This window comes from Prorops nasuta, unplaced genomic scaffold, assembly GCF_024137725.1.
Source record: "Prorops nasuta isolate Cenicafe-Biocafe unplaced genomic scaffold, Cenicafe_Pnas_1.2 PNAS00025, whole genome shotgun sequence".
NCBI classification, from domain to species: Eukaryota; Metazoa; Arthropoda; class Insecta; order Hymenoptera; family Bethylidae; genus Prorops; species Prorops nasuta.
The window spans coordinates 3,192,002-3,203,116 of NW_027116822.1; the positions used below are offsets into that span (position 1 = coordinate 3,192,002).

The 11,115-nt window shown below is 38.2% G+C and overlaps 3 protein-coding genes across 7 annotated transcripts; 2 read left to right on the plus strand and 1 right to left on the minus strand.

Moving 5' to 3' along the window:
- The first annotated feature begins 19 nt into the window (after positions 1–19).
- On the plus strand, positions 20–1,183 carry LOC136782056 (SET and MYND domain-containing protein 4-like). Its single transcript, XM_066741205.1, has one exon. It carries the CDS (start codon positions 20–22, stop codon positions 1,181–1,183), a length of 1,164 nt encoding a protein of 387 aa, XP_066597302.1.
- A 45-nt stretch (positions 1,184–1,228) lies between these two features.
- LOC136782201 (protein 5NUC-like) lies at positions 1,229–5,317 on the minus strand. Of its 3 annotated transcripts, none has more exons than XM_066741458.1 (8): positions 4,952–5,317; positions 4,402–4,633; positions 3,730–4,329; positions 3,454–3,618; positions 3,268–3,372; positions 2,827–3,184; positions 2,666–2,744; positions 1,229–1,422 (listed from the first exon to the last, which is right to left on the minus strand). In XM_066741458.1, the coding sequence occupies exons 1-8, from the start codon at positions 5,086–5,088 to the stop codon at positions 1,350–1,352; spliced, it is 1,749 nt and encodes a 582-aa protein (XP_066597555.1). In that variant the 5' UTR covers positions 5,089–5,317; the 3' UTR covers positions 1,229–1,349. The 3 variants fall into 3 exon arrangements, with proteins under 3 accessions (XP_066597555.1, XP_066597554.1, XP_066597553.1); XM_066741457.1 differs by lacking the exon at positions 1,229–1,422 and having other exon boundaries at positions 2,325–2,744; positions 4,952–5,163; positions 5,225–5,296; XM_066741456.1 differs by lacking the exon at positions 1,229–1,422 and having other exon boundaries at positions 2,325–2,744.
- LOC136782202 (apyrase-like) lies at positions 4,932–10,673 on the plus strand. 3 transcript variants are annotated; one of them, XM_066741461.1, is made up of 11 exons: positions 4,932–5,059; positions 7,571–7,712; positions 8,394–8,625; positions 8,720–8,836; positions 8,910–8,990; positions 9,070–9,271; positions 9,353–9,455; positions 9,535–9,784; positions 9,864–10,049; positions 10,164–10,300; positions 10,365–10,673. In XM_066741461.1, exons 2-11 carry the CDS (start codon positions 7,579–7,581, stop codon positions 10,606–10,608), a joined length of 1,686 nt encoding a protein of 561 aa, XP_066597558.1. In that variant the 5' UTR covers positions 4,932–5,059; positions 7,571–7,578; the 3' UTR covers positions 10,609–10,673. The 3 variants fall into 3 exon arrangements, with proteins under 3 accessions (XP_066597558.1, XP_066597557.1, XP_066597556.1); XM_066741460.1 differs by lacking the exon at positions 4,932–5,059 and adding an exon at positions 6,594–6,716; XM_066741459.1 differs by lacking the exon at positions 4,932–5,059 and adding an exon at positions 7,108–7,170.
- The last annotated feature ends 442 nt before the right edge of the window (positions 10,674–11,115 follow it).

The window sequence follows — 11,115 nt, forward strand, 5'->3', positions numbered from 1 at the left end:
TCTTTACGTTTCAGATGAAATGGAGAACTTATTGCTTTTATTGAACTCGAAGTTGATAGATGCTAATAAACATGTTGAAGTATTTAATCAATTCAAAAAATTACACACTTACGAAGAATATATAAAATTTTCTCTCTGCCTGATGTACGAGTATGAGATAATTCCTAAATGCAATCTTATGAGAAAAGATGCTAAAGCATCAGAAAAAATGAGGGATCATGGTAACCGAATATTTACGGATCCTCTTATAAATGAGAATAAATTTTTGGAGGCTTACAAAAAATACACGATTGCTATTGCACTGGCTCCACATTTTTCTAGACAATTAGCACTGGCTTACGCTAATCGATCCGCGGTTTTATTTCAATTGAAAAAATTTCAGGATTGCATCCAAGATATAAATAGAGCATTGAGCATGGATTATCCCAATGATATTAAAGGTAAACTTTTTTTACGCAAATCAGAATGTTTGATAAAATTGGGACACGAGCCTATAAAGGAAGAGCTGGACGAAGCTACAAAATATTTGGATCGATTGCCCGATGATAACGCTAATAAAGGAAAATTAGAGTCAAACCTGAAGCTTATGAGAGAAGGAAAAATAACTAAGTTGATTGAGAAATTAGGGGATAGAGAGAGGATGCAAGAACTTCCAAAGATAGAAAAACCGAATGAAGAAGCCCCCTGTGTTTCGGATGCTGTTGCCATTAAATATAATGAAAATTATGGCAGGCACATTGTGGCTGCTAGAAAAATTCTACCAGGCGAGATACTTTTGGTGGAAAAACCGTACTCTACTTTATTATGCAACGATTATTCATACACGCACTGCTCGAATTGTATGAATATCGTTTGGGCTAGTATTCCATGTGAGAATTGCACCCACGTTGTTTATTGTTCCGAGGAATGTAAAAATTTGCATTGGAAAAAATATCACGATTTCGAATGTACCATAGTTTCTATAATAAAAGATTCAATGCTGATGGTGGATTTATTCAGCTTGAGACTCGCAGTTCAATCTATAAAAGAAGTTAGTAATTGGAGGGAGCTAAAAGCTGAAGTAAATGAAGTTGATAATTGGCAAGGTATTATCATATTGTCTCTTTCTCAGTTTGAAAAAACAAATGGTAGAATAATTCTAACGATGGCAATTTTTAGACCCGAGAACAAAAGGATTCTGTAATGACGGAAAATTTTATAGTCATAAATATACGAGTGTTGCAAGTTTGGTGACTAATAAGGAAAAACGAATGATTCAGGATTTATTCAGGAAAACTATGGATTCGTGCTATATCTTATATTTCCTTGCTACGCAAACAAATTTCTTTGGGACGAAATTTTCCGAAGATTTAAAATCCTTGGCTGAGGATGATTTCGTGGTTTTCGTTGGAGGACTCATTTTGAGACACCAGCTGATCATACCTGCCAACATACACACGGTAAGAAATTTTGATAAATAAAAATTAAAATCATCCTATTAAATATATATATAATTCTCAGGTATATAAATATTACAATGACGATTTTATCGAGCGAAGCATCGAAGCTTTGCCATTTTCAAGTTTAATCAATCACAGTTGCACGCCTAATACAGTCCGCAGTACGGATGGAGATTGCACCGTTTTATATGCTTTGTACCCTATCGAAAAGGATGATCAGGTAATTGTCAGACAAAAAAATAATGTTGTAGCGATTGTCACTAAAAATCGATTTCTCGTAGATATTCGATAATTATGGCCAGCATTATGCACTGTGTGAAAAAAATGTGCGTCAAGAAACATTGTTAAAAGAATATCAGTTTAGGTGCGGATGTATAGCTTGCAAGGAAGATTGGCCACTGTATCAGAACACACCTTCGTATGAGATTCTGGTTAAAAATCAGGAGGACAGGGAACAAATTAAACGAGCTCTAAGCGGATTGGCGCTTTGCGTGGATTTAGTTTCCAAATACCAAATGTCAGAATTACCTGCTGTAATAGAAGATTTACTGAAAATGATAGAAACTCTCTACGAATTATCTCCAATTCCTTGCGTTGAATTGAACAGAGTTGTAGAAGTTTTAAAAAGAGCTTACGAACTTTATGGAAATAGATTTATCTTGAAAGATCGATAAGAAAAAAATTATATTTTGTTATTTATAGATAGGAAGAGTTGAAATTCCAATCGTTCTCCAACTACCAATCGTCTGAAACTGCATTCTTTTTTCAAATAGTTTTTATGCGTGCCATAACTAAAGGTCTTGAAAATTGTTATATTAAACTTAAAAGGCACATATAACGTTTGGAACTTTCACTTATCATATATACAAATGTGAAGCTTTGATAACAATGAGTAAAGCCAATTTGATTGTCATATTAAAGTTTAATAAATATATCTATTTAGTCTTGTACAAGAGAATTTTTCTTATTTTTATTACGCAATGAATGTTACATATCACTAGGTAAAAGTCAATGAGTAAATTTAAAACTGAGGTAGTTAGTGAGGATTAAAAGTCGAATAAACGCGATGCTGCTTATAAAATTATTTGAGAACAGTGTTAAGTTTAATGAATGACTAAAGAAGTAGTATTAATGGTAGAAGAAGGACCATCCACATTGGCTTGACGTTATAGCCTGAATTGCTATGAGTGGTATCATCGTACAATACATTAGGAGCATTTTGGTACCTTATTCTCCACTCCACTCCTGGATGGACTGGGCTATATTTCTTCAAGTACTCTACCAAAACTTCTGCAGTTTCGATTGCTAAAAATAAACAAAGAGATAAAATAATAGTCATTTGAAAAATTTCCTTAAATTCTATAATTCTCATCCTGGCCTATCTCACCCAAAGAAGTGCCATTGAGATTCTTCAGCATCTGGTAACCATCCCCACCATTATGCATAAAGTCATTTAGTAAAACTGTATAGATTTTAGTGATGTTCAGCGGGCTATAGGAAGGAATTGTGCAATTGGCACACTGAACTTGAACCGACACTACTCTGGAGTTTGTTGGTTTGGTGGTATCGTACACTACTTGAAGGCCGGAAACCTGCAAAAACGCACCATTAAGATTGGCCGTGGAAGCCAAATCTAAACTTCGCACGCCCCACTCCAAGACTTCCAAAAGCTGTTTGCCAGTCATCTTCACTTTGTAAACGATATTTCCGAATGGCAATGTTCCCAAAACATCTGCTTTCGTTATCTGCAAAAACATTGATAAATTGTTCAAACGAGCGGGAAATAAAATTCCTCGAAAACAGAAAGGCTATGAAATAAATTGTTTACCATGTCTTTATTATTTCTGGTGATGGAAGCTCGGATGCTACCGCTGTTCTGAAGCGCGATTGGAGCATCGGTCCAACCATCTTTGATAACGTACTGATTCGCGTTCTGAAATGCATAAATTTGACAGATTTGATACTCGGCCAGGCTGGCTAGATGTAAAATTCTGTATACTTATAAATATCTCACATAGTCAATAATTGCATCGGTAATAAGATTTCCCATGTTACATTCTTGGCGCCTGCAACTTTTGCTGTCGCCATCGATTAAAACGTGAGTTTTGCCAACAATAGTCTCCGTGTCGTTCTTCAGCTTCGACCTCATTTCATCTAATACTTCAAGGACGTCCTTAGCCTGGGTATTTAGATGGACGTAAAATTTTATGAGTTATTTTACGAGACACCTCTAGAGAGTCAAGTAAGCGGGAGGTGGTAGTTTCATCGATGGATAACATTTAAAAATAACCTGTTCAACTGATCCATCGACGAGGATCGGGTTTCCTTGGATTCTGGTCACTTCTCCCTTGTCATCGAAGCCCACCTCGAAATTTCCCAGGTACTTGGTGTAGGCGTAAGCCTGGACGACGTAGGTCTTCCTGCCACTGGGCTGGGTCACCTCGAAAGGATAGAGTCCTTCGGGAACCTCCACATCCGGTTGCTTTCCGGTATACAGGAAGGTGTTGGTGTGTCCACCGATGACCAAATCAATGTCCTCCACTTCCCTGGCGATCCTCTGATCAGTTTCAAATCCGGAATGGCCCAGGGCTATCAGTATTTCGACACCGGAAGCCTTCAACCTCTTAGCTTCCTCCCGGATGCACTCAACTTCGTCCTTGAAGTTGACCTCACCAGCCATCGACACGATCTTCGTCTCTGGGGTCAGGTAACCGATCACACCGATTTTTTTACCCTTCACCATCAACACAGTGCTATTGGCTAGCTTCGTATTGGCCAGCGTGGGCTCCTTCGACAGATCAAGGTTACAGGTCAGCACTGGGAAGCTCGCATTGTTGATGAATGGTACCAGACCTTTCACTCCATCGTCGAATTCGTGGTTACCCAAACTCTGAAAAATTGATCCTTGGTTTTTATCCTAGCATCGACTATGTATATTACTAAATTATTTCTAGAGGCTTACTATCGCGCTGGGAGCGAGGATGTTGAGGAGTCTAGCGACCACTTGCCACTTGTAGATGTTGTACCATATGGTTCCTTGGTAAGTATCACCAGCGTTTAGGAAAAGAGAAGGCGTAGTTGATTTTCTCGCTTGGCGAACGAGCGTCGCTATCCTGGCGAATCCTCCGTAACATTTTTTGTTTTCCGAGTCCTGTGGCGAGCAGGCTGTTGATAATCGCGAGGTCTCGTCGAACCTGAATTTAAGCGCATAAATCAATCTCTTTTCTCTTCGTTTGGACAGCTTTAGCGTCTGTCAGATAAAGATCGTACGTCACGTGCAAATTAATATTATCTCTTATAAGCCAACTCTGTATTTGTATTAGTGTACAGCCTAGAACTAGTTTCCACTCTAAGACTCTCGAGTGTCGTTGCGAAGCCGATGATCAGCGTGAAATTTTATCAAGCCGAATGGGTTTTGGATAAGAACAAAGTGATTGGCTGGCGTGTGTAAAAGGTGTTGGTAAAAGAGTTTCTCAGTTAAATTTCGTGCGAATAAGCATATAGTGGGATACCTCGAGTGCATGTCGTTGGTGTGAACGATTCTGATGGTAAAATCTTCGTCCCTTGGCTTTGGAGGAGCCCCAGTGATCACGCTGCCCATGGCCAGGGTGACCATTAAGGTACACGCAATTTTCAAGGACCTTTTCATTATTTCCTTCCCCGATTCTATTTCTCTAAAACGATACTTTCACTTTTCACTCGGTGAGTCGATAAATATTCAATACTGTAACGAGAGGAATTTTACTTGGAGACCGATTGAATTAATTTGAAAAATTTGCACGTACTATTGGGTAAAACTTATGAGTGTAGAATTTTTGTGGCCGGAAGACTATTTGGATTAGGAATGCATCACCGCCGACTAGTGACGAGCGACTGAACATTATCTACGTTTGAAAGCTCGAAAGACCCCCTCCCCTCCCTTCTCCATTCTATTTTTCTGCGTGATTGAATTTTAGATAAGGTACTCCCCCCCCCCCCCCGTCAGGGTTAAGAACCCTTTCATACTTTTCTCCCTTTGTCGAGATTATGCTTCTACCCTGGGTTAACAGAATTCATCCCGATTCGTTCGTCGAGTATAAACTGTATCCATTTGATTGCCCTCCAATGGAGTACAAATTTAAACTGATATAGAGTCACGTGCTTGAACTTTCTGTAAACATTTTTAATTAAAAACATGAAACATTTACTGATAACGAATATCGAGCTCTCGGCACGCATCGATATTCTATTTCATTTTCTACCGAACATGATACGCACAGATAAGAATAAATCGCCGATCCATATACTTATATATACATCTAGGATCAAATTTTCCGATACACGATCGCTTCGCTAATTATTCGTCGAGCAAATTAATTGGACGGGAAGAGAATGGCACGATTGAAATCTTGCGGTGCAAAAAATTAATCTACCGGGAATGATTAACTAGCGACTTTAGTACGGCCTTCCGGACACGTGAATGTTTTCAGTCGTTCGACAACACGATCCAAGTGTGCCAGAAATAAGCTGACGAGCTGCCAAGAAATTTGACAAATGATGTACCGAGCGTAAGTCCGTGCACCAAGTGTAATACTGATAGCGAATTAAAGATAAGCCGGGGCAAAAACTAGTGGCACATAAGTGATACAAGCGAATCAGTTGGAGCTTCCGAGGAATTTCTAATGGGAAGTGAAATATTGTTTGAGAACCTATAAACACTTTGTCACTTCGTCATTGAATTTTCCGCGTCAGCGATTCCAACCGACTGAATGACCTGAAAAATTTGCTAATTATACGACATTTCTTTCTTCGCGCCCGAATGATAATTTAATAATGGCGTTTATTGGTAGCGAAGATTAAATCAAGTGGCGAACAACTTGTTTGCGCCTATAGATAGTTGACCATCGTCCTTATCCATGAACAGATTGATAAGAGAAGAAGTAAAAATGTAGAGCCATTTCTAATCACACCTGTTAGCTTCTAATTGAAAGCAGGATTTAAAACAATTTACATTTTTTAATCGTGTTTACCGCTTGTACAATAATATTAGCGCTGGAATATCCAGTTTATCTTATGTGGTTAAAGCAGATAGACCTTCGGAGCCCCCTCCACCTCAGTCATTACCAACTATGTTTTATAATATGCAAAATGTATTTCAAGTTCTTCCGTAATTAGCTTCATCCATGACTGGTTAAACGATTAATTATCATGATACAATCCAATTTACATTATTACCGGTATATACCAACAACTTACCGGACTAATTCTTCAACTACATAGCTTCGAAAGAAATGTTCCGTAAGTTTGAAAAAAAAATTTTTAACATTTTCCCGCTGATAATAGGTATCGAAGACGTAAACTCATATTTTAGTAAAATTTATCGTTCCGAGTGAAGGTAATTTTAATAAACATTAATCGGTGGATAGATAAATTATAGTTTCCCACGTGGAGCAGATAAAACTGATATACGATCATTGTCAGATCTAAATATACCGAATTTAAATTAGAACACAAATAATAGTTTCATTGATTAAGTTAAAAACCAGAAAATGCAGTAGTTTTAAAACCGGGGAAGTTGAGTAAATATTTTTTGAGGGATTCTGCACGGTTTTTCACCTTAATTAACGCGAGATTACGTTAATCATGCTTATCAACGAGATCAATGCTTTTTAAGATAAGAAATAATATACTAGTCGTGAAAGTAACGAATCTCGTATGAACGTAGTTCGTGCCGAACCACGGTTTGAGACAGGTGAGTTTTTCCCAAGCTCTCGAAGTTGAATTTATTTATTTTTCTAATATTTTTCGTACAGGCACACTCGAGCTCTCTCGTTTTGTTGTTAATAGCAATAACTGATAATAAGAGACGCTTAAAATATAAATTAGTTTGATAAACTTAATTACTGCAATTTTACAGCCTTTGAAGTATAGCATTAAAATCACACGCATACAAAGCACACCAAGTAAAATCATTTTTTAAACACGCGTACGAACATTATTTGTCTCTTGTATTTTTGCGCCTTTCAATTATTATATAATTCACTTATCACTCGCGATATATCGCAGGATACTAACTGCCTGTATTCAGCGTTTTACATGATAAAACCATAATCGTTGAACAAGAATTTTCCATTGCTTTGAAAAATGGTTAGTTTTCGAGATGGGACACTGGTGGCTCTTGCTGCTCCTGGTCGTGGAATCCTCCTGGGGATTCACAGGACGAGGACTGATGTATCCTGGAAACCACGACTTTTTCGAATTATCCATCATCCACATAAATGATTTCCATGCAAGGTAAAATATTATCTAATATTTCTTACTCACCCGTATGTGTTTATCAACTACAAAAAAGAACTCGTGAAAATTGCTCGTTAAACTTATCTTTCATTGAACTGTCCGTCAAAAATGATTTGACGCAGTAAGAAGCAGCAGATAGCTTATTCACGAAATTTTAATTCGTCAAATCCGTGGTTCAAGGTAATTTCGATTTGATTTAATGACTGGGACCTCGGTTTCCTGTACAGGGGCTTTGGACGGATGGTAAAAAAGGGATCGAAGCGTGACTGGTACACAACTACACAGTTGGGATGATCATTAAATCACGCGACGTTTGCTCCGTTCGTGATCGGCGTCAAGGCTCTTACATTAGCACAAATAAGCAGCTTAATAATCGCAGAAGAGTCCTCCTCGCGTCCCAGTGCCTTTAAAGAAAGATTAAACGACTCATTTGACGGAACGATTAATACAGTTGACGACACGCAAATTGTTTTCTCTCTGCTGCCCCACCTCCACTGACGAGTCTTCATTAATGAACGTAAATTGATCATAAGAGCCGATTAATTTATCGCAACACGAGTGACGCACGCGAGGTCCTTCCTTATCGCCTGTTAAATAAAAATAATAATCATAATATTTTTCTATCAAATTTTACTGGCAAGAATGAAACTCGTGGATTTTTAATGATTTTTCCTAAAGATTCGAAGAAACTGGACCCACATCTGGCACTTGTTATCCTCATGAAAAAGCGAAGAAAAATTGTTACGGTGGAATTGCCAGAGTTTATACAGCAGTGAAGCAGTTGAAGGACGAAAGGCCTAATGCTATCTTTCTAAATGCTGGAGACCATTTTCAGGGCACTATGTGGTACAATGTTCACAGATGGAACGCCACAGCTGTATTTTTAAACAAATTACCTCACGATGCTATGGTACGTATAGTTATGGAATAAATAATTGGAACTGTATTTGATAATATTTCTTAACAATTGTGTTTATTTGAAAGTTGAAAATTGTGTTTTATAGACAATAGGAAATCACGATTTTGACGACAATGTGGCAGGTTTGGTGCCTTTTTTGAAAAGAGTCAACACTACTGTAGTAGTTGCTAATATCGACGACTCTCAGGAGCCAAGCATACAGGTATTAGAAGGATATTTTAAAATATTTAAAAAATGTGAATAATTATTTTCTAATTTAATTTTTGTATTATTAGAACCTGTACCAGAACAGCACCATTATTGAGAGGGATGGGAGAAAAATTGGTATCATCGGAGTGATACTCTCCACAACTAACGTACGTACACTTTTTCAATTATTACAATCATATATTTAACTTTTTTCCTGAATAATATCAATTATTTTTAATTTTATAGACCATATCAGCTACAGGAAAATTAAGCTTTTACGACGAAGTAAGAACCATCAACGAGGAGTCAAAGAAACTGAAGAATCAAGGAATAGATATTATTATTGTTCTTAGTCACGTGGGCTTGGATGTTGATAAAATCATCGCTGCGAAATGTCCGTTGGTCGATGTCATTGTTGGTGGACACTCCCACAGTTTTCTTTATTCCGGTAAAATCTTTTTAACGACGATCTTTTGATTCTGTCCAGATGCATTCTTATATTGAAAATAATCAAATTTTTATATAACAGGCCCAGTACCGGCCAATGACCAACCAGAAGATGAGTATCCAGTTGTAGTGAAGCAATCAAGGAGAAGAAACGTTTTGATTGTTCAAGCAGCAGCTTACACGAAGTATGGATATTTTACTAACAAATTACAGAATATTGGCAAAATTTTCTTTACCTGTAGCTGACGATTGAACTCTCTTAAGGTACGTTGGAAATTTGACTGTTTGGTTCGACAAAGCAGGTGAGGTGGCTGATTGGGAAGGAAATCCAATACTGATGGATAGCTCCATTGAGCAGGATCCCGAAATAGTGAAAGAATTAATTCCCTGGAAGCAGGAGGTTGACCAGATGGCAAAAAAGGTGCTTGGCCAAACTCGCGTTCACCTGGATAACAGTTGCAGGGTGGCTGAGTGCAATTTAGGCAATTTAATAACCGATGCTATGGTAGACTCGGTTGGTTTAGTAATTTGTCGCTTATTTTAAATTTTGCCTCGCGTACAGCCCTTGTTTTTGATACAATTTTTAATCGCAGTACGTCGAGCAAGCTGAGAATGAGACCTTCTGGACTTACGCTGCCGTATCGTGCCAGAATGTGGGTGGTATTCGCACTGATATTGCCAAGGAGTCACCAAACATCACATATGGTGATTTGATGACTGCTTTTCCATTCGAGAACACCTGGGACACCGTAGAAGTGCAGGGCAGCACCATTCGAGAGGTAATTATCTCTGTCAGGTGAATTTTTGGAGTTTAACTCAAAACTTCTCCCCGAGCTGCACACTGTGTAACGAGACACCATTACTCGGTTTTACCCCAAAGTGACATTTTTCAGCTTCTGGAAATGGGTGTCTTAACCAGTTACTCGAAAGACAAATTTATAGGACGTGGCTTATTAATGTGGTCTGGAATAAAAGTAGTTTACAATTTGACAGCAGAACCATATCATAGAGTAAAAGAAATGGAGATCAGGTATGTATATGTTTATTAAAATATCAAATATATTTTGTTTATTAAACGCTAAATATAATTACAGATGTCGAGCTTGCGAAATTCCAAGATTCGAGCCTGTCGTTCCACATGCTTGGTACAGACTGGTAGTACCAAGCTTCCTAATGCATGGTGGTGATGGTTACACGATTTTCGAGACCAAAGGCAAAAACCATCGAGTGGGTCCCAAGGAAATTGATCCTCTGGTGAATTACGTGACGAAACAGAGTCCTTTGAAGAAAGGAACGGATCGACGAATGATATTCTTAGGACAATGGAGAGGACAATGAAAGCACGCGAAAACTCAATTAAATACTGTACCTTTGTAATCCATTAAAATGGACAAAGCAACTCAGCAGTTGGACGATTCTGGAACTCCCTTCAGAACGGTGCAAATCCCTCTTTGTAAAATCTGCTTATCACATATCGAGTCAATCGATCTAAGATTTTTGGATCCCTGTGCAGCTGCCTCCGCATTAGAAGCTTCGATCAGTTATGGCCGCAGTGCTGGTTCTTTCAGTAATTGTCTATATAGTTCCCGAGTACTAATTTTTCATATTCAGGAACTGTATGGACAATTACTAAAAAAAAAGCCAGTACTGCGGGGCCAGGATTCAACGGAGCTTCTAATGCGGTTCCAGCTTCACAGAGGTGATTTTTGGGTGTTAATTTTCAAAGCTGTCATTCGGAAAAAAGCAGGAAACGCCGGTCTCTTATCTCGCGGTATCTCGAGATCGCGGCAGGTGAAGCATTTAAATAATATATCGAACAGGTGAAATAGCAGCTGTTCGTCTGCA